The sequence below is a fragment of the Sus scrofa genome, chromosome 1 (genome assembly GCF_054392235.1).
Source record: "Sus scrofa isolate SSC_HxYL_T2T_F1_AM1 chromosome 1, Sscrofa_HxYL_maternal_Yorkshire_Landrace_v2.0, whole genome shotgun sequence".
Classification (NCBI taxonomy): domain Eukaryota; kingdom Metazoa; phylum Chordata; class Mammalia; order Artiodactyla; family Suidae; genus Sus; species Sus scrofa.
The window spans coordinates 272018469-272038991 of record NC_139383.1 but is presented as its reverse complement, the minus strand read 5'-3'; the positions used below and the strand labels follow the sequence as shown (position 1 = coordinate 272038991).

Genomic DNA, 20523 nt, shown 5'->3' with positions numbered 1-20523 from the left:
GCTAGGGGTCAAATTGGAGCTATAGCTGCTGGCCTATGCCACAGCCAAGCAGGATCCAAGCCACATCTGAGACCTACACCATAGCTCATGGCAATGCCGGATCCTTAACCCACTGAGTGAGGCCAGGGATTGAACCCGAGTCCTCATGGTTCCTAGTCGGGTTCATTAACCACTGAGCCATGAAGGGAACTCCTAGGCATTTTCCATATGCCATTTCATTCACTCCTCACAAAAACATATGATATAATGAGCATCATCTTAATTTTATAGATGAAATTGCTGTTCAAAGAATTTAGGTAACTTGCTTAAAGCTCAGAGGTTACATATAACGAAATAGGATTTGAATTCAAGAGTGTGTAACTCTAATCCTATTATCTTTTCATTATATACTGATTGGACCAATCAAAAACAATTTACCCATTTAGGCTAAAAAAAAAAAAGTTTGGTAAATCTTCAGAGAACAGTTATAACTGATAGTTAAAAGAAACAGGACACATGGAGATACTCATGGTTCTGAAGTAAGATATTTACATTTATCCAAAGAGGGCTTAAAAAGTTGAGAAACACTACTTCCAATAGCTAGTATAAATAAATCTCTCCCAGTGGATGTGCACTCTTACCGATGCCAATGTCAAATACAAACTGGCGTGAGAAAGTCATAAAAATTAGGAATAAAGAATTATCTATTGAATGATTTTCCTAACACTACTATCTAAGGATCAACTACTTTAAGAGCATTTGAGGCAAATTTCAGACAGATTCATGGCAAACTCTTCCCATCACCCCATAAGCCCCAAGAGCCCCAAGGCGATGCTGTGCTACATGGCATGGGGCTTGGGCTCTGAGGCTCTTGAGCGGTCAAAGTGAAGTGGTAGAGTCACCTTATCAGATAATAAAGCACAGTCATTGCACAGCATCAAATAAATGTTATTTATTATTATTGGCTTCTACTGGTGAAAGTTTAAGGAATATAACCTTAGAGTTATTTAGTGTTTATAATGTTTTTAAAGTGTTTTCACATCTATTATTTCATCTGATTCCCATACCACTTCCGTAAAGAAGCTATAGTGCCGGTTTGATCCCTGCCCAGGAACTTCCACATGCTGCAGGTGCAAAGAAAAATTAAAAAAAAAAAAAAAAAAAGACAAGTTCTTTATAACAGGATTGCTCCAATTTTAATACAGATTTAAATCAATTAATGTTTTTACTTCACAATGCTTACTGAACATCTAATTATAAATATCACAAGAAAATCATAAGATACCCTCCAGAGAAAAATATACATCATTATCAGATTATGTGAAGCATGATAACAAATTTGCCCTACTATAAAAAGCTAGTGATTAACTTCCTGTAACATCTAATACTATAATTCAGATTAATTCATAAGTTTGAAAAAAGAACTCTGATCTAGGCATTCAGTGACCTGGATTCTGGCACAAGTTGAGTGACTTTAGCTAAGTGAGTTATCCTCTCTGAGACTTTTGAAAATGGAAATAAGACAATGGCACTAACTCACAGAATTATAAAAATAATCCCTGAACTATTTCCTTAACAAGAGTATTCTGAGGCTCAAACGAAATGAAAGATGGGGCAATGCTAAGAGCTCAACTCTCAGTTAACATGGAACCATGCAAAACCAGGACTGCCTATATTTAATTACCCTAGAAGAATACTAGGTTATGTCTGAATTTGATGTTTGGTCAAAGAACCAAAAACATTAGAAGTCTCTCTCTCTCTTTTTTTCTTTTCATAGCCATACCTATGGCATATAGAAGTTCCTGGGGTAGGGGTTGAACTGGAGCTGCAGCTGAGGCCTATGCCACAGTCAAAGCAACAGTGGATCCAAGCCAAATATGCAACCTACGCCACAGCTTGCAGCAACTCAGGATCCTTAACCCACTAAGTGAGGCCAGGGATTGAACCCACATCCTCACAGACACAATGTTGGGTTCCTAACCCTCTGAGTCACAACTGGAATGCCATCATTTTTAAAACACTTAGATTTTAAACTTTTGCTTCAACAAATCTAAAAATTTTTTAAGTTTTCTTGGGAGTTCCCATTGTGGCCCAGCGGAAAACAATTTGACTAGCATCCATGAGGACACAGGTTAGATCCCTGGCCGCGCTCAGCAGGTTAAGGATCTGGCGTTGCTATGGCTGTGGGATAGGCCAGCAGCTGCAGCTTGAATTCGACCTCTACCTGGGAACCTCTATACGCCGTGGGTGCGGCCCTAAAAAGACAAAGAAATAAAAATTTTAAAAAAAATAAAAATTTTCTTGCTACTTTGAAAAACTTACCGATGATATCTTGTTCCCTTTCAGATTGAGGACTCGCAAACATTTTAACTTCTTCCCTAACCATATTGGAATATGTTCAATTTCATTTCCTGCAAGGTTTAGCTTTTGTAGATTATGCATATTTTCTATACCTTCAATTTTGCTGAAAACCAAAGGGTAAAATTAAACTTAGTAAGTACAATGATATTGTCCCTCCACTTGTAATTTTAAAATAAAAAGCCTTGGTTTTAATATGGAGTTGCCTAATTATAATTTATAAATGAGAACTTAAAAACAGTGGCCAAAAACAAATTTATCAGAACAGCTCTGATAAACTCTTCACTACTGTTTGTGCCCAGGAATTCTACCTATCTCACTCCCACAGTACAGAAAAGATGTCTGTCCATGGCGTTCTCACTCACCACTGTGAAGACTACTAGTGGACAGCAAGGGGAAGAGCTGGAAAATTCAACAGCACACACTGGGCTATGTGCTACCGCCATGCACAAGAGAAGATGTCCTCAATTATCACCTGAAGTCATCACCAAAAGATTAGCTATGCCAGCAGGATGTGGCAGCCATTTTGAGCTGGTGAACCCCCAGAATGATACTGTATTTATGAACATAAATATTTTAATCAGAATATTTAAATGAATAAAACATTTATCACCCATACTGATGAATTTTCATTGATGAAATATTTTCCCAAGTTGATTACAACTCAATTCTTTGGTCATTTCTTTTTGTTTTTGCCTTTTTAGGGCTGCACCCACAGCATATGGAGGTTCCCAGGCTAGGGGTCTAATTAGAGCTGTTACCGCCAGTCTGTGCCAGAGCCACAGCAACGCCAGATCCGAGCCGTGTCTTCGACCTACACCACAGCTTACGGCAACGCCGGATCCTTAACCGACTGAAAGAGGCCAAGGATCTAACCCCGAAACCTCATGGTTCCTAGTCGGATTCGTTTCCGCTGCGCCACAATGGGAACTCCAATTCCTTGGTCATTTCTCTATAGTGGGCAAATACTTCCAGGCCTCTTTATTTTCAGTTTTATTTTGTTGCAATTATTTTCATCAGGGTCAGTTTTTTTAATACAAACTTTACGTTAAGGATTTGATTTATTAATCACTTTTTCCCATTTCATTTTTACCATATTAGAGCTTCTGCTACTGTTGGTTGTTTTGTTTTTTTGGTCATTACATATACCAAGTCTAATGTGGAGGGAAAATATACAGACATAAAGATTTTCAAGATTTGATATTTGTATTACTTTGTCTATAACAAGTTTTCTGTGTGTATTTTTAGCCACTGTAAATTTTATGTTTATTTCTCAGAGTAATATATATTACGAAGGGTATTTAGCCTGATGTTCTTTGCTCATTGCTCTAAGAAATACACTAAATACATAGGATCAAGATGGGGTGAAATATCTTTAGGATTAAAATGACAGGGTTCAAATATTCTGCTTCATGTCAACTTTCTTAATGTAATGAGGCAGTTAATTACAGACTATCTCTCGGAAAACTTTCTGTCAAAACTGGAATTAAGATAAAATTGGGGGAGTTCCGTTGTGGCTCAGTGGTTAACGAATCCGACTAGGAACCATGAGGTTGTGGTTTCGATCCCGGCCTTGCTCAGTGGGTTAAGGATCCGGCGTTGCCATGAGCTGTGGTGTACGTCGCAGACGTGGCTCAGATCTGGCATTGCTGTGGCTCTGGCGAAGGCTGGCAGCTACAGCTCCGATTAGACCCCTAGTCTGGGAACCTCCATATGCCACAGGAGCAGCCCTAGAAAAGACCAAAAAAAAAGATAAAATTTGGTACTCAAAAATATATCTCCTTCTTTGATAATGACAGACAATATTCTGTACTTTAGTAATGCCAAAATATGACAGTTATCATATGTGAAGGGCTAGACTACAAACAAATAACGATCAAAGTGCCTGCTCTTTCATCAAAGTATTCTTTCAGTAACATGGGCAGCATTAATTTACCTCTTTAACAAAGATGACAACCCTGCAATGCCACCCAAAGAAGTGTTTACTTACCAGATTTTATTATATGATAGGTTGAGTTCACGTAATTTTAACAGCTTGTCCATCTTCTCAATCTTCCCTATTAGATTATGACTAAGATTCAGTATTTCAAGTTTAACACATTTTTCCAAATTTTCGATATACTAAATGGAAGCAAATGAATAAATACTTTATATAACAGATGTCTCAAGATAAGCATGACATGTATGCATGTGCATCAGGGACTCTTCTGATCAGTCACCAGAGAATAAAATAAGCCCTTACTGCTCTCCCAGACAATCCCCTGGTGTGGCCCTTCTTGGCCAGCAGTGGCAACTCTCCTCAAGCTGCCAAAGTGGATGGTGCTTCCTATTTACTAAGAAACTGAAGACTATCCAACAAGAATTTCCTCCACCTCAACTTTTCTATGCCTCTCCCCTTCCCCCTACCTTTTTTCAAAGTTCAACTAGGTGCTCAAGCTTTTGTACAACCTCACTCATATCCTCTCCCCATGCTCTTGTATCTTCAATCCCTTTCTTTTTCCTGGATCATCCCCTCAAGTTTAGAAAGAATCACCATTCTACAGATATTCATTATGCATTTATTACATGCCAGATGTCGCACCAGGCCATGGCGATACACCAGTGAACCAGATAATCTTCCTGCAACAGGAGCCTGTGTTCAATCTCCTCTATATAATACAAACCATGGGACTCGTTTCCCATCGAGTTTTCATTTTACCTCCTTATTTGCCACCATCTTCTCATAAAAGTTGTGGACATTACTTGGCTGCCTTTCATTCACTATTACTCTACTGATAAGGCAATACATTTTCCACCCTTATTATGTATTCAGAAAGCTCTCTCCAAGATCACCATTTATTCACCCATTCCAAAAACATTTATCAAGCATGGATTATGTGCCAAGAGCTGTTCAAGGTACTGGAAATGTGGAAATACAGTAGTGAATAAGGAAAACAAGGTTCTTCATTTCATTCACAGAGAAAGCCAGTAAACAGAGAAACAAAATTTTCAGGCACTGAAGCATAAGAAAATAAAGACGACGTGATGTGATAGAATCCGAGGTACCAAGAAAGCAGATTTTGTCTGCTGTATTTACAGTACTAGTGCCTGGCACATGGTGGGCACTAAATAAATATCTGTTGACTGAACAAATGAGAGAAAGTGACTGTGGAGAAGGTGGCTAATTACAATTGGGTGGTAGGAGAAGGCCTCATTGAGTTGAGACCCTAATGATAAGCTAGTTGTATGAATATCAAGAGGTGGAGAATATCAGGCAGAGAAAAAAAAATGCAAAGACTCTAAAAGAATGAATGTGGTAGGTTTGAAAAAATAGAAGGGCTTTTTAGCTGCCAAATCAAATAATTTCTTCCAAGTTTTCATCCTATTTAATGATTCTGTGACATTTTATATCATCCTTTTCTGTCTAAGTTCCCCCTTCTTTGGCCTCCATTCATCATGCTCTTAGGTCTCCTAAATGAACAGCCCCTTCAGACTATCTCACTGGGTCTGTCTCTCCCTCTTTCTCTCTGACTCCCCCTCACTATTTTTCCTCTTAATCCTAGGCATTCTTCACACTAAGCGCTAAGATCCCAGAGATCAGAAACTAAGCTTACTCACCTCTGTATCTATTCCCACAGCCTAATACAATGCCTGGCATATAAGTACACAGTAAAGATTTACCAACTTGATATTTCATTTTTAGAACCTTTAAACTTCCAAGATGTTTTTTTCTTCTTAATCACACAACATATAAATATATTCTAATAAAAAAATCCAAACAAAACAAAAAGCTTCATCAGGTCTCCAGGTCCCTATAAAAATCTCACTGCTCAGAGGTAACCATTGTTAGGAGGCTGCTGTGTATCTATCCAGACCTGTCTATTCATTTACATTTATATATACATAAATAGAAAAACAGCATTTTTAAAAAAATCTTTTAAGACCTTACTATACAAAATATTTTAGAATTTGTTTTTTTCATTAAATATACTGGAATATTTCCCACATTAATACACTGAGCTCTGTTTTGTTTTGTTTAAGAAACTTGATGTATTTCATGGTACACTGCACCAAAATCTTTGTAAGCAATCCCCTATCAACAGATATTTAGTTATTTCCAATTTTTCTATTTTAAATAATGTTTAAAAAGTATGACTACACAGACACTTTTGGATGGGTGTGCAAACATTAATAGGATAGATATCGAGGAGCAGAACTGCTATGTTGGTGAGTATAAACTAAGTAAGTATAAACTCAATTGCTGGATTAAGTAAGTAAATTTGAAATTTCGATAAATACTACAAAACTGTTTTCCTAAACTGCTGCACCAATCTATACATACTAAAACTATATGAGAATACCCATCCACCACACCTTTCTGAACACTGAAATAATCCTTTTAATTCCTGTCCATTAGACATACAAGGCAAAAAATGATATCAAATTATTATTTTATTTCACATCTCTGATATTAATGAAGTTGAACAAATTTTCATGTTAATATTAGCCATTTATAATACTTTTGTGAATAAACTTCATATACTTGCACATTTTTCATTTAGTTGTCTCTTTCTATTGAATTGTAATAAGAGCTCTTTATATTAATGGGCTATTGTTACATATGTTGGAAATACTACCTGCCAGTTTGTTGTTTTTCTCTAACCTTTTAAAAAACATTGTTCATTAAACACAACTTTTTCATCTTTACATAAGGTAAATCTCTCAATATTTTTCTTTGTGGTATTAGGGTTGGTGTTTGCTTAGAAGGGCCTTCCCAACTCTTAAGATTTAAAAAAAAATATTCTCCTATATTCTTTCCTAATATTTTTATAGCACTTTTGTTGATTTTTGTTTTGTTTTCATTAAGATCTTCAATCTTCTAGAATTAATTTTTATGACTAACATAATAGGTATCTAAGTTTACATTTTTTCCAGCTAAAAAATTAAGTTGTCTATTACAATGTGCTCATGTCCCATAGTTTATGAATAAAGTAGTAAATACTCTGGAGCAGGGATTAGCAACCTTTCTCTGTAAAAAGCCAGACAGTAAATATTTTTGGCTTTGTGAGCCATGTAGTCTGTGACAACCACTTACCTCTGCTACACTACTGCAAACACAGTCACAGACAAAATGTAAACAAATGAGCAAAGTTGTGCTATAATAAACCTTTATTAACAAAAATAGGCAGTAGGCCCAATTTAGCCTGCAGGTTGTAGTTTGCTGACCCCTTCTCTAGAGAGCATCAATAATACACAGAATGACATGAGCTTATGAATTTGAAGATGTCATCCTTCTGATGGAAAACTTTCACTGGAAACAATAAAGGATCTGCTACAAATTAGGTGACATTAGGATGAAATGGTACTGTAAATTTAATTAATATTTTTTAAATTTTAAAGCTCATAAAAATTAAAAACAATGTCTGTATTCAGAAATGTTAGTAACCTACCCTAAATTTCTTGCCACCATCTTTAGAAAGTGAAAGGTTCAAAGATTTTACCAAGGCCAAATTATCCTGTTTAGTAAGTTTTTTAACAAGGGCCTCTGTAATATATCGAACTCCTCCACGTGAGTCAGCTTCTGAAATTACAGAAATAGATAATTATCAGTAGAGAAAGACATGAATACTTTGAAAAACAAATTGTTTTGATGTTATATAACAAAAAACTGTTAAGCCATGCATACATAAAAACAGCTGGATAGTTCTAATTGCAATGTTTTAACAATAACATTTTACTTTATGTAGCATTTCATAACAATGACAGTAAGTTAAAATCTATAAATATTAACTGTGTGGCAAGCTTTGTGCTAATTGCTTTACACTGAAAAATTTTATAAGTATCTGTTGTGGCTCAGTGGGTTACGAATCTGACTAGTATCCATGAGGATGAGGGTTCCATCCCTGGCATCGCTCAGTGGGCTAAAGCACTGGCGTTGATGCAAGCTGTGGTGTAGGTCGCAGACATGGCTCGGATCCTGTGTTGCTGTGGCTGTGGCACAGGCCAGCAGCTATAGCTCCAATTCAACCCCTAGCCTGGGAACTTCCATATGCTGTGCGTGCAGCCCTAAAAAGACACACAAAAACATTTTTTAAATTTGTACAACAAACCTTTGGGATGGAAATTACGATTCCCCTTTATAAAAAATTTTAATAATCTGTTCAAGATCTTAGTAATGTGCAAATCTAGGACTTGAACCTAGGCAGATAAGTCTAAAATTTGTACTTTTCATCATATGCAGCACTAAAGTTTTTAGCAACATTTTCTCTTTCTTTTTTTTTTTTTTTTTTTTTGGCTGCCCCATGGTATATGGAGTTGCCAGGCCAGGAATCAGATCTGAGCTGCTGTTTTGACCTAAACCACAGCTGTGACAATGCTGGATCCATTAAACCACTGTGCTGGGCTAGGAGTTGAACTTGTGTTCTTGGCGCTGCAAGTATGCTGCTGACCCCACTGCTCCACAGTGGGAACTCCTTAGTAATATTTTAATGTTGGTTATTTTTTTAATTGTTGTTTTAATGCAAATTTATTTAATTGCTATTGGAGGGATTTCTTTTTTTTTAACTGTTTATTTCCCCAATACAATTTTTTTTCCTACTGTACAGCATGGTGACCCAGTTACACATACATGTACACATTCTATTTTCTCACATTATCATGCTCTATCATAAGTGACTAGACATAGTTCCCAGAAATGTTCGTTATTTTTAAAAAAATATACTGACACCTTCTAGTTGTTTTTTAAAATTCTAAAGTTCAAAAACACCAGAATTCTTAAAAATTCTCTTTTCTTTTTTTTTAATGGTAGGAAACTCAAACTTGTTGTTTTTTTAGATATGAAAGACCACAACATAATTTTATAGAGATTAAGTACTAGGTTAATGGATAGCATGCCCTGTCTTAAAACATTCCTGGATATTGCAGCCAAAGCTTACTAAAGCTGTGTTAAATTTTACAGCAGCAGCCATAAAAAGAAAATTGCCTCTTGATTCTTTCTTTATGAATCAAAAATAATTAATTCTGGGTTCAGATCCAGGCTGTGGGGCAAAGTTTCTCTATGATTACTTATAATAAGTTAACATTATATTTATTTTGGTTCAAAATAAAATTTAAAAAATTTTGGGCCCTTCTAAGGAAGAAAATATTCTAAAAAGTTAATCAAATCAGAAATAACAATGTACCTATGGGCAGCAAGGGTATGTTTAAACTCGATACTGATAAAGTTTATTCAGATCAATATTCAGGTCAACAGAGTTTGATGACAGATTTAATGACTTAGCAAAGACATCACAAAATTTTTTTTCACATTTAATCACATTAAACAAATTCCTTTAAAAAAAATTTTTTTTTTTTTTTCCTTTTTAGGGCTACACCTGTGGCATATGGAAGTTCCCAGGCTAGGGGTTGAATGGGAGCTGCAGCTGCTGGCCTATGCCATAGCCACAGCAACACAGGATTCGAGCCACATCTGCGACCTACACCATAGCTCATGGCAATGCTGGATCTTTTAACCCACTGAATGAGGACAGGGATCGAACCCACATTCTCATAGATACTAGTCAGATTCTTAACCCAATGAGCCACACAGGAACTCCAAAAAGAATCTATTTTTGAGAATAGATTTCCAGACGAATAAAATGCTTTTAAGTGGGAAAAAAAAAAAAAAAACTTGGTGAGCTATATACATACACACATATATACATGGAAGTGGAATATATATATATTCGTATTCCCTATGTGGAAGGTGGACCATTCACAGATTAGCAGCTTGCCAATAAGCAGACTAGAACAGCCCCCAAGGGTAGATAGCATTTTTATAGTAAATCAAGGCACTCCATTCTAAAGTGAACAGGTATGCCCTCTCCCTAACCAAGGAAGATGGTAAATTTCACATATAAGCTTTAAGGCACTCGCCTATCACAGGAAATAAAGTTTCCTCTTTCTGGAAACTCCCTTCTCCTAACCCTGTCAGACATCTTCACCCTCACCCACAAGTCTCCATTGTCCTTACACAATTTCCGTCAATAAAAACAATAGGTCAAGTTAATATTTTGGACCAAAAATGTAAGTTCAATATTTTCCATCTGTACGTAAGAGTATGTGGTGAAATTCTTAGAGTAAAAAGCAATACCTTTATGGTCTTGGTAGTCCAAAAGCATAGTGTTTTCACCTATAATTTCGGTTTGCTCATACCACTGTCTTCCAGAATGAAAAGGCAGAGTCTCGGATCCACTTAAAGGTGAAAGTGACCTAGATCTCATATTGGATGTAAGAGATGATGGACTAGGAGGGTGAGATGATGGTGGCATCTTTGTTTGGGAAATTTTTTGCTGCGGACCTTTCTTCATTGCAAGAATAAAGCCAGGTGTCCATCAAAACCTGTAAGAGCTTTTAGCATATTTAACAAAGTTAATTTCTTAGAACTATTAAAACTATTGAATTAATCTACTTCTAGAATTTTCAAGACTACAAAGTTATAAACTCAGAGGCTATAGATACTAGAACCCATACATACTACTTCAAGCTGATGGGAGCAGACACCATTTCAAACATTGCTGATTATTTTACCAGAGAGAAAAGACCTCCAAAGGGTCTTGGACTGACATACTCCAGCCAGAAGTGTCACCTGTCATTTTGGTTCTCAACTTATTAGCCCAAACTGGTCATAAGGCCCCTTCTATCCACAAGGGATCCTAGAATGTAGGAAGCTGGAAATAGTTGGCAACCAGCAGTATTTCATACTGATAAGCACTCTCTGCTTCCTCAGTTTATTCTTTTGGCTTCTGGGAACTCTCCTGGTGCCCTCCCCTCTCCCTGGTCACTCCTTGGCCTCCTTTGCTACTCAGGGCTCTCCTGTTCAATCTTTCAATGTCAGAGCTCCTCAAGTCTCTTCTGGTCTCTCTCTAATCTTAATTTAGACGATCGAAATATAGGTTCCCAATGCCACCTGTATACTGATATTTACATCTTCAATCCAACTTTTCTCTGAGTTCCACACACTTATCCCCAAATGCTTACTTGATTTCTCACTGGCATCCTGAATGAACACGTCCAAAGTGAATTTATCATTTCCCTCATTCTTCTCTAATTTCCCTCCCATCCTGTTCCTCCTCCCATGTTCCCTAACTGGTGAACCATGCTGCTGGGAATAAGCCAGAAAGCTGTGAATCATTCTTCGTGCTCCCTTCTCCCTTTGTCCCATAACCAATCAATCACCAAGTTTTGTCAATTCTATCTGCTAAATCTCTTTCAAACTAGTCTGTTTTTTCCATCTCCACTCTTGCCCACTCTAATCTACACCTTTATCAAATTTCTATAATAGCTTCTAACTGATAATAGCTAATAGTAGTTCTCTTACCTTACTCCTCCATCACTATATTGCAGTCAGACAGAGTGATCTATTTAAAAAGTTAATCTAGTGGTCTGTAATAAACGAAATATTTATCATGATCTATGAGATCCCCCATGATATCACCCTGTCTCTCTAGCCTCACATCTGCCACTGGCTCCCTCAGCTCTGCAGGCTCCAATCACAAGGACTTCTACACATTTCTTCTGCCACAAATGCCTGTCCTTAGTCTTTTTTTCTTTTCTTTTTAAAAAAACTTTTAAAATTTACCATCTTAACTGCTTTATTTTATTAAAGTACAGTTGATTTACAGTGTTGTACCAATTTCTGCTCTACAGCATAGTGACCTAGTCATACGTGTTTATAATTCTTTTTCTCATACTATCTTAACTATTTCAAACTGACAGCTCAGTGGTATTAAATACACTCATAATGTACAACTACCAATACTATCTATCTTTTCATCTTATAAAATAGAAATTCTATACCTATTAAACAATACCTTCCCATCCCTCCTGTCCCAGTCCTTGTCAACCACCATTCTACTGTTTTTATTAGGTTTTTTGTTTGTTTGTTTTGTTTTTTGTCTTTTTGCCTTTTCTAGGGCCGCTCCCACAGCATATGGAGGTTCCCAGGCTAGGGGTCTAATCGGAGCTGTAAGCTGCCAGCCTACGCCACAGCCACAGCAACGCAGGATCCAAGCCTTGTCTGTGACCTACACCACAGCTCATGGCAACGCCGGATCCTTAACCAATGAGCAAGGCCAAGGATCGAACCTGCAACCTCACAGTTCCTAGTCGGATTCGTTAACCACTGCACCACGAAGGGAACTCCTGTTTTTATTACTTTGACTATTCTAAGTATCTTGTACGAATGGAGTCATACCAGCTTTTCATGACTGGTTTGTTTCATTTAGCATGTCCCCAAGATTTATCCATGTTATAGTATATGTCAGAATTTACTTCCTTCTGTAGATTGAATAATATTCTACTGTATGTCTATACCACATTTTGCTTATCCAAACATTTGGGTTGCTTTCATGTTTTAGCTATTGTGAATACTATTGCTATAGACACGGGTATACTAATACACCCTGCTTTCAATTTTTTTGGGTGTAGACTCAGAAGGAGAATTGCTAGATCATATGGCAATTCTGCCTTTAATTTTTTGATGAATCACAATGTTTTCTACAGCAGGTGTACCAATTACATTCACCATTTACACCCTCAGCAACAGTGTATGGGGGTTCTAACTTCATCACATTCTTGCCAACATTTTTTTTTGTGTCCATACCTGCGGCATATGGAAGTTCCTGGGCTAGGGGTAGAATCAGAGCTGCAGGTGATGGCCTATACCACAGCTACGGCAACGCAGGATCCAAGCCACATCTGTGACCTATGCCACAGCTTGTGCAATGCTGGATCCTTGACCCACTGAGTGAGGCCAGAGATCAAACCTGCATCCACAAGGATAGTAGTCGGGTTCTTAACCCACTGAGCCACAATGGGAACTCCTATTATTTTTTGTTTTGGAATGTAACCATCCTAATGGGTACTAGGTGGTATCTCTGTAGTTTTGACTTGCACTTCCCTAATGCTTAATGATGTTGAGCATCTTTTCATGTACTTATTGGCCATTTGTATGTCTTTGAAGAAATGCCTTTTCAATTGTTTTGCTCAAAATCACGTTGTTTTTTGCTATTTGTCAGTTTCAGAGTTCTCGCTATATAATCTGGATATCGATCCCTTATCAGATATGATTTGCAAAAATTTTCTCCCGTTCTCTGGGTTGCCTGTGGTATTTACTCTGTGATATTGTCTTTGTGTGTATGTGTGGCTGCACCCACAGCATACAGAAGTTCTGGGGCCAGGGACCAAGCCCGTGCCACCACAGTGACTTAATCCTTAACCCACTAGGCCACCAGGGAATTCCTGCGATATTATCCTTTGAAGTTCATTTTTAATAATTTTTTAATAAGTCCTTTTTTTTTTTTTTTTTTTTTTTTGTCTTTTGTCTTTTGTTGTTGTTGTTGTTGTTGCTATTTCTTGGGCCGCTTCCGCGGCATATGGAGGTTCCCAGGCTAGGGGTTGAATCGGAGCTGTAGCCACCGGCCTACGCCAGCGCCACAGCAACGCAGGATCCGAGCCGTGTCTGCAACCTACACCACAGCTCACGGCAACGCCGGATCGTTAACCCACTGAGCAAGGGCAGGGACCGAACCCGCAACCTCATGGTTCCTAGTCGGATTCATTAACCACTGCGCCACGACGGGAACTCCTTTTTTTTTTTTTTGCTTTTTAGGGCTACACCCATGGCATATGGAAGTTCCCAGGCTAAGGGCTGAATTGGAATTATAGCTGCTGGCCTACACCAGAGCCACAGCAACACAGGATCCAAGCTGCATCTGTGACCTACACCACAGCTCATGGCAACGCCGGATCCCCTAGCCACTGAACAAAGCCAGGGATTGAACCCACATACTCAAGAATACTAGTCAGATTCATTTCTGATGCACCACAACAGGAACTCCCTGTTTTTTCTTTTGTTGCCTGTTCCTTCAGGGTCACATCCAAGAAATCATTGCCAAGTCCAATGTCATGAGGCTTTTGCCCTATGTTTTCTTCTGAGAAATTTATAATTTTAGGTCTTACATTTAGGTTTTTGATCCATTTTGAGTTAATTTTTTTTTTTTTTCTTTTTGTCTTTTTGCTATTTCTTGGGCCGCTCCCGCGGCATATGGAGGTTCCCAGGCTAGGGGTTGAATCGGAGCTGCAGCCACCGGCCTACGCCAGAGCCACAGCAACGCGGGATCCGAGCCGCGTCTGCAACCTACACCACAGCTCACGGCAACGCCGGATCGTTAACCCACTGAGCAAGGGCAGGGACCCAACCCGCAACCTCATGGTTCCTAGTCGGATTCGTTAACCACTGCGCCACGACGGGAACTCCCATTTTGAGTTAATTTTTGTATATGGTATTACGTAAAGGTCAAAATTCATTCTTCTGCATGTGGATATTCAGTTTTCCCAGCACCATTTTTGAAAAAACTGCCCTTTCCCCATTGAATGGTCTTGGCAGCCTGGTCAATAATCATTTGATCAAATTCCTATACATATTACATGAGAAAACTAGCCCAAGAATGGTAAATGACTTGATCAGACACAATGTTAGCCGGTGTAATGACGAGAATCCATTCTCCTCTCAAATTTTAAGAAAATTTTAAGTCAAATCACATAGTTAATCTAGTAGAATATAAGTTCCATGAAAGTAGTGATATTGCTCACTGATGTATTCCAGGCCTAGAACAGAGCCTAGAATATAGTAGATAATTAATATTGAATGAATTATTGAATGGATTATTCATAAAGAACGTGGAACCAATGAAATGCTATTTAGTACTTCAACAAAAAAGGTATCTTCTTGAGCAGTATTAGTCCTCAATACCAGGAGTCCTAATTTACGAGTCAGGTTATACAAAAAAAAAAAAAATTTCATGACATGCAATTGTTCTTATAAGCACACTTCGTCTAAAAACATTGCGAAAATTATTAATTTTATAAAATTTTAAACAAAAAAATCTTATAACATGTATAGGTCTTGAGCAAAGTTGCATTAAGAATGATCCTATTTTTGCTCAATATCCATAATCTCCCCTACTCTAACTACTTAAAATGTGAAGACAAAACAAATTCATTTTCAGAAAAGTAACTTGCAATCCAAAGATTTTGGGTAGCTCAAATCTTAAAGCCATAAAAATTGGTATTAAAGAGATATTATCATGGTTGGATGTATGAACATCTTCACATATAATAAATACACTTTCACAAGTATATATATGGGTATTATTACATAGGCAGGGATTATGAAGAAACTTTTTAAATGGTTGGAACACACACAATACATGTAATGGACAGTTGCCGTTAATACAGCAAATCAATTATCCAAGATTTAGTAGATGTAATACCTTTCAATGACTATACAGTCATTCTAGGAAGGTTGATCTTGCCCAAAACATTTATGGAATTCTTCCGTGGGTGCTGTTTTCAGAATTAATTTATAAGTCTCACAAGAAAACCAGACCAATCACTTCAACTATATTGTTTTCATTTTCCCAGTTTCATTACTAACTTTACCATGTACCAAATATTGTGACAAACTCTTATACGTATCATCATATTAGGATTAACTACAGCAACTACAGAAAATAGTAGATAATTAATATTAATTAATTAACAACACCTAGAAATAGGTGTTATTATCCCCAATTTAAAGATCAAGAGGTTATGGAATTTCCTTGTGGTGTGATGGGTTAAGGATCTGGCACTGGTACTGCAGTGGCCCAGGTCACTGCTGTGGCGTGGGTTTGATCCTCTGCCCAGAAACTTTCCTTTTTTTTTCTTTTTTTGTCTTTTCTAGAGCTGCACTCACGGCATATGGAGGTTCTCAGGCTAGGGGTCGAATCAGAACTGTAGCTGCCGGCCTACGCCAGAGCCACAGCAACACAAGATCCGAGCCGCATCTGCAACCTACACCACAGCTCACGGCAACGCTGGATCCCTGACCCACTGAGTGAGGCCAGGGATTGAACCGCAACCTCATGGTTCCTAGTCGGATTTGGCACAGCCAAAAAGAAAAAGAAAAAGAAAAAAAATTAAGAGGCTAAATAATTTTTCAAAGACTCCTAATTAATTGCTAAGACCTGAATATTGGCTGATCTGATTCCAAAGCCCATGACTCCACTACCATGTCATATTGTTGAGTTTTCTGGAGGTCAGGTCATGTTTGATGCACTCTCTAGGGCCTAATATGGTACATTACACAAAACATATCACATTAAATGACCCTGATTAATGGACAACATATACTATTAAAATAATTCCTGAAGGAAAAACAGGAAATTTAATTCAACAATAGTATCACTGAACTTATGATCTAACTTCTCAAGGTGACTAGTCACCTTAAGGGAAGAAAACTTGCTACATTTTTAAAAAGTGATTATTATCTCAAAGTTTTATGTACACATGGCCAACTGCCTTGTTCCAATAGCCTAGGTCATTTTAAACTGCACAAATCTATGTATTTACTTTCTCTTTTGTTTTTTCATGTCAAATTATCCACACAGGTCAGAAAAGCTTTCCTCTAATTCACATAACTGCTATTTATGCCATAGCCATAAGGTTTTGATCTTAATTTCACACACGTGGTAAACAATTTTTGTGTCACCATTCTGTCAAGGCAAAAAGTCTCTTAGTAATACTACTGATTCTGTATTAAACTGCACTGGCATTCTCTTTCTAAACAATATACTCAAGTTTGACAAAAGCTAAGAAGCATGTGCTTTTTAACAGCATAATTGTAATACTAGAATTTTATTCATTGCTGAGACAAATATAGTTTTCATAAAGGCAAGAGATTAAAAAGAGGGGAGAAATCGGGCCCAGCTATCACTTCTATATATCTTCCTCTACCCACAGCATAATATAAAATTATAAAATTTATAATGATTGTGCTACATGCTAGAGCAATATGCTTCATATATATATATATGTGTATATATATATATATATATATATATACACACACACACATATATATGGCTGCACCCATGGCATATGGCCCTATGGAAGTTCCTGGGCCACGGATCAAATCTGAGCTGCAGCTGCAACCTGCAGCATGGGTACAGCAACAGCAGATCCTTAACCCACTGTACCAGGCTGGAGACTGAACCTATACCTCAGCAGCATCCCAAGCCACAGCAGAGACAATGCCGGATCCTTAACCCACTGCACCACAGTGGGAACTCCCTATTTTTAAAAAATTCTTGGTTAATAAATGCACATCCTATATTTTATGCAATGAAATTATTTTATATTCTGCATCTTAGTCCTATCTCTAAATTCTTACAATATTGAACCATCCTGAATTCCTCTCAGAACACCCTAAAGACCAAGACTCCTTGGACCTCATTAGAGTATCATGAGGTCCTTTGTTACTTCTCCTGATTGGAAAAACTGCCTTACTCAGAGTTAAAAAATACATATATTAGAATGGATTCCAGAAAGCTAAATCCACTCCTTCTTTTAATGAACTGTAACATGCAAGATTAAGTGATGGTTCCAAAGTCATAATACATTCTCAGATGCCCTCCCTGGGTTGCCATAGCTCCTGTAAAGCCTGGACGTATGTAGAATAGCTATGTCAGTGAAACGGGCTTAGGGATTTACCATGCATGAGAAAGGTCGGCATTATTTCAGAGACTATCACTTGGCAATAGTAGTAGTAAACTCTCTCTTCCCCCCGCCCCCTTTTAGGGCCGCATCTGCGGAACAAGCAAGTTCCCAGGCTAAGGGTTGAATCAGAGCTTCAGCTGCCAGCCTACACCACAGCCACAGCACCACCAGATCTGAGCCGCATTTGTGACCTAAACCGCAGCTCATAGCAATACTGGATCCTTAACCCACTGAGAGAGGCCAGGAGTTGAACATGCATCCTCATGGATACTAGTTGGGTTCTTAACCTGCTGAGCCATGACGGGAATTCCGTGGTAGCAGAAAACTCTTGAACCACAATTTTAAGGGAGAGATGGGGATGTTGTTTGACCTAAGGTTGTAGTTTGCAACCATATAAACAAAGACAAGCAAAGACAGAGCTGAGAGGGAGTGTGTAAAGGGGCAGGATAAAGAGAAAACAAAACAAGCAAAACAAGTCCAAAGCCGGAGATGCATTTTGAAGGCCCAGAAGGTAGTGTGAAGAGTAAGAGAAATCCATTGGAATGACGTGATTATCAGAATCATATGACCAGGCATTCTGTCATTCTCAGACTCAGATATTTGCCCTGATCTAAAAACCCCTTTCATCACAACTCAGCAGAGACCACACCTCCATCTCTACCCAGGCTTTCCTAACATTCCTAACTTTCCATCTTCTTCTCTGATCTTTTCCAAATAAAGCAGACCTCAATAATCCTCAAACCTTCCATCTCTCTTCCTGGCCACTCCGATATGCAAATATCCATCCCCATTTCTTCACTTCCATATCCCTCTCTACTGCATCCCTTAGCCCTTTAATCAGATCTCAGTACATTCCCTGCAATTCTACTTCATCCCATACCCTCGACCCCATCTAAATACTCTTACTCTCCTTCACTAGTCCTTTCAAATATCCTTCGTTCCCATTTCTTTCCAAAGGCAATTCTCCCACCTTGTGCTCATCAGCCTCTGCCTCCCATCCTTCCTCTCATTCTGATTGCCAAGTTCTCCCACAAATTCTGTTCCAATTCCCTATCACTGTATTAGTCTCCTCCATTTCTCTATGGCTCTTCCCAGTACCCTGCCTCCACACTTCTATATCCATCTTGATTTCCTACACTGCTCATCACAGCAAATATTCTAACATCCTAATCCATTCCAATTCTCTGACTTCTAATTATTCCTTCTTCAAACCTCTACCCTTTCCTCTTCATCTCAACCCAAGTGCCTGTCTACCTGCCCTTCCCTTCCAACACTTCGACAGCTGTGTCCTCCTCCATTCTGTTAACATCCTGATGTCCCCTCTCACAACTCTCCCCATTCTACTTAGGTGCCCCAACTCCAAGCTTCCCTTCTCTTTCTATTATTTACTCAGTCATTCAATTTTATTTAACAACTTTTATGCACCAGGAACTGTGAGGCTCTAAGAATACAGGGCTGAGATGGTAGGGTTTCTACACTCAAGATGCACAATTGTATTTTATCTCCCTATTATACATGGTCTCTGCATCGAAGAGTATCCTTTATAAGATCTTACAATTAGAATTAAATGATTATTTGTGAAACGACTTGATTACTGCTTGTTTCTTTTAGAGTTTAAGCTACAAGAGAGTAGGCACTTAAGGCAAACTATTTTCTTAGAAAATGGGGACAAAAACCTCATGCAAATTATTTTAAATTCTAATACATGCAAAGGACTAAAGGACTTAGAACTGAATTCGGCACACAGTGTACACTCAAAAGTAATTAGCAATTATTTTTTTATTATTACTCAATGAATTTATTACATTTGTAGTTGTTAGCAATTATTCTTATAAGTGAGAAAACATTTGCTCAGGAAGGTTAAGATGCCCAGTCACAGAGCCGGTAAGTAACACAAGGTGGCAGAATCAAGACTCGAAGTCAAGTTTTGACTTCAAAATGCACCTGTTCCATAACCGTTATACAACAAAGTATTTGCTCTTCCTCTTCTCTTTAACATTTCTTCCCAGTATCCTAACTTTTGTTTTTATACATGTACCATATTCTGCCCAATCCCATGACGACCGTCAGGATACCCAAACCATCCTGTGTCTCTGTCACTCCCCAGCCCCTCCCTCCTCCTCTCGGTGGCCGGACCCCACCTTTCTCAGCGCTGCACCCCAGCGTTCACACTTCCCCACACTCCAGTCCTCCAGCCCAGCTGTCCCCGCACCCCCCGCCGCCCGCACCCCCCGCACCCCCCACCGCTGACCTCACTTCTCAACCAAACCTCCCTCCATCATCCTCCTCCCCACGCCCGTTCCGGGCCCTCCCCTCCTTTCCATCCAATCCCAACTCCCAGGCATACGCCCCCGCCGTGAATCCATCCCGCGCTTGGTCCAGGCCTTCCAGCCTTTGCCGCCGGCCCCCACGGCTCCGTACGGATGCCGGAGAACGGCCTTGACCAGGCCTGGCACTCACCACTGAGGAGCCAGGTGGAGTGGGATCGCTGGACGAGACCGGGCGGAGACACGCAAGTCGTTCCCTTCAGGCGCCCAGCAGCGCGGCGGCCATTTTCTTGTGTTGTGCCGGTTGCTGTGGGGCTGTGCGCGCGGCGTGGGCGGGGCCTGATACGACCACGCCCCTCCT

The 20523-nt window shown here is 38.8% G+C and overlaps 1 protein-coding gene across 6 annotated transcripts in view; it reads right to left on the bottom strand.

Annotated features, from left to right (window-relative positions):
• CNTRL (centriolin) overlaps positions 1–20464 on the bottom strand; it is a 93908-nt gene extending 73444 nt beyond the window's left edge. For 4 of the 6 annotated variants that reach the window (XM_021068190.2, XM_084994423.1, XM_021068196.2 and 1 more), the window contains exons 1-5: positions 20356–20464; positions 10448–10704; positions 7767–7897; positions 4328–4458; positions 2302–2443 (exon numbers count right to left, since the gene is read on the bottom strand). In XM_021068190.2, coding sequence (XP_020923849.2) covers positions 2302–2443; positions 4328–4458; positions 7767–7897; positions 10448–10664 — 621 coding nt within the window. In that variant the 5' untranslated portion in view covers positions 10665–10704; positions 20356–20464. Of the gene's footprint in view, positions 1–2301; positions 2444–2702; positions 2891–4327; positions 4459–7766; positions 7898–10447; positions 10705–20355 lie in introns of all 6 variants that reach the window. The other 2 variants (XM_084994445.1, XM_084994455.1) reach the window with 1 other exon arrangement.
• Positions 20465–20523: the final 59 nt, after the last annotated feature.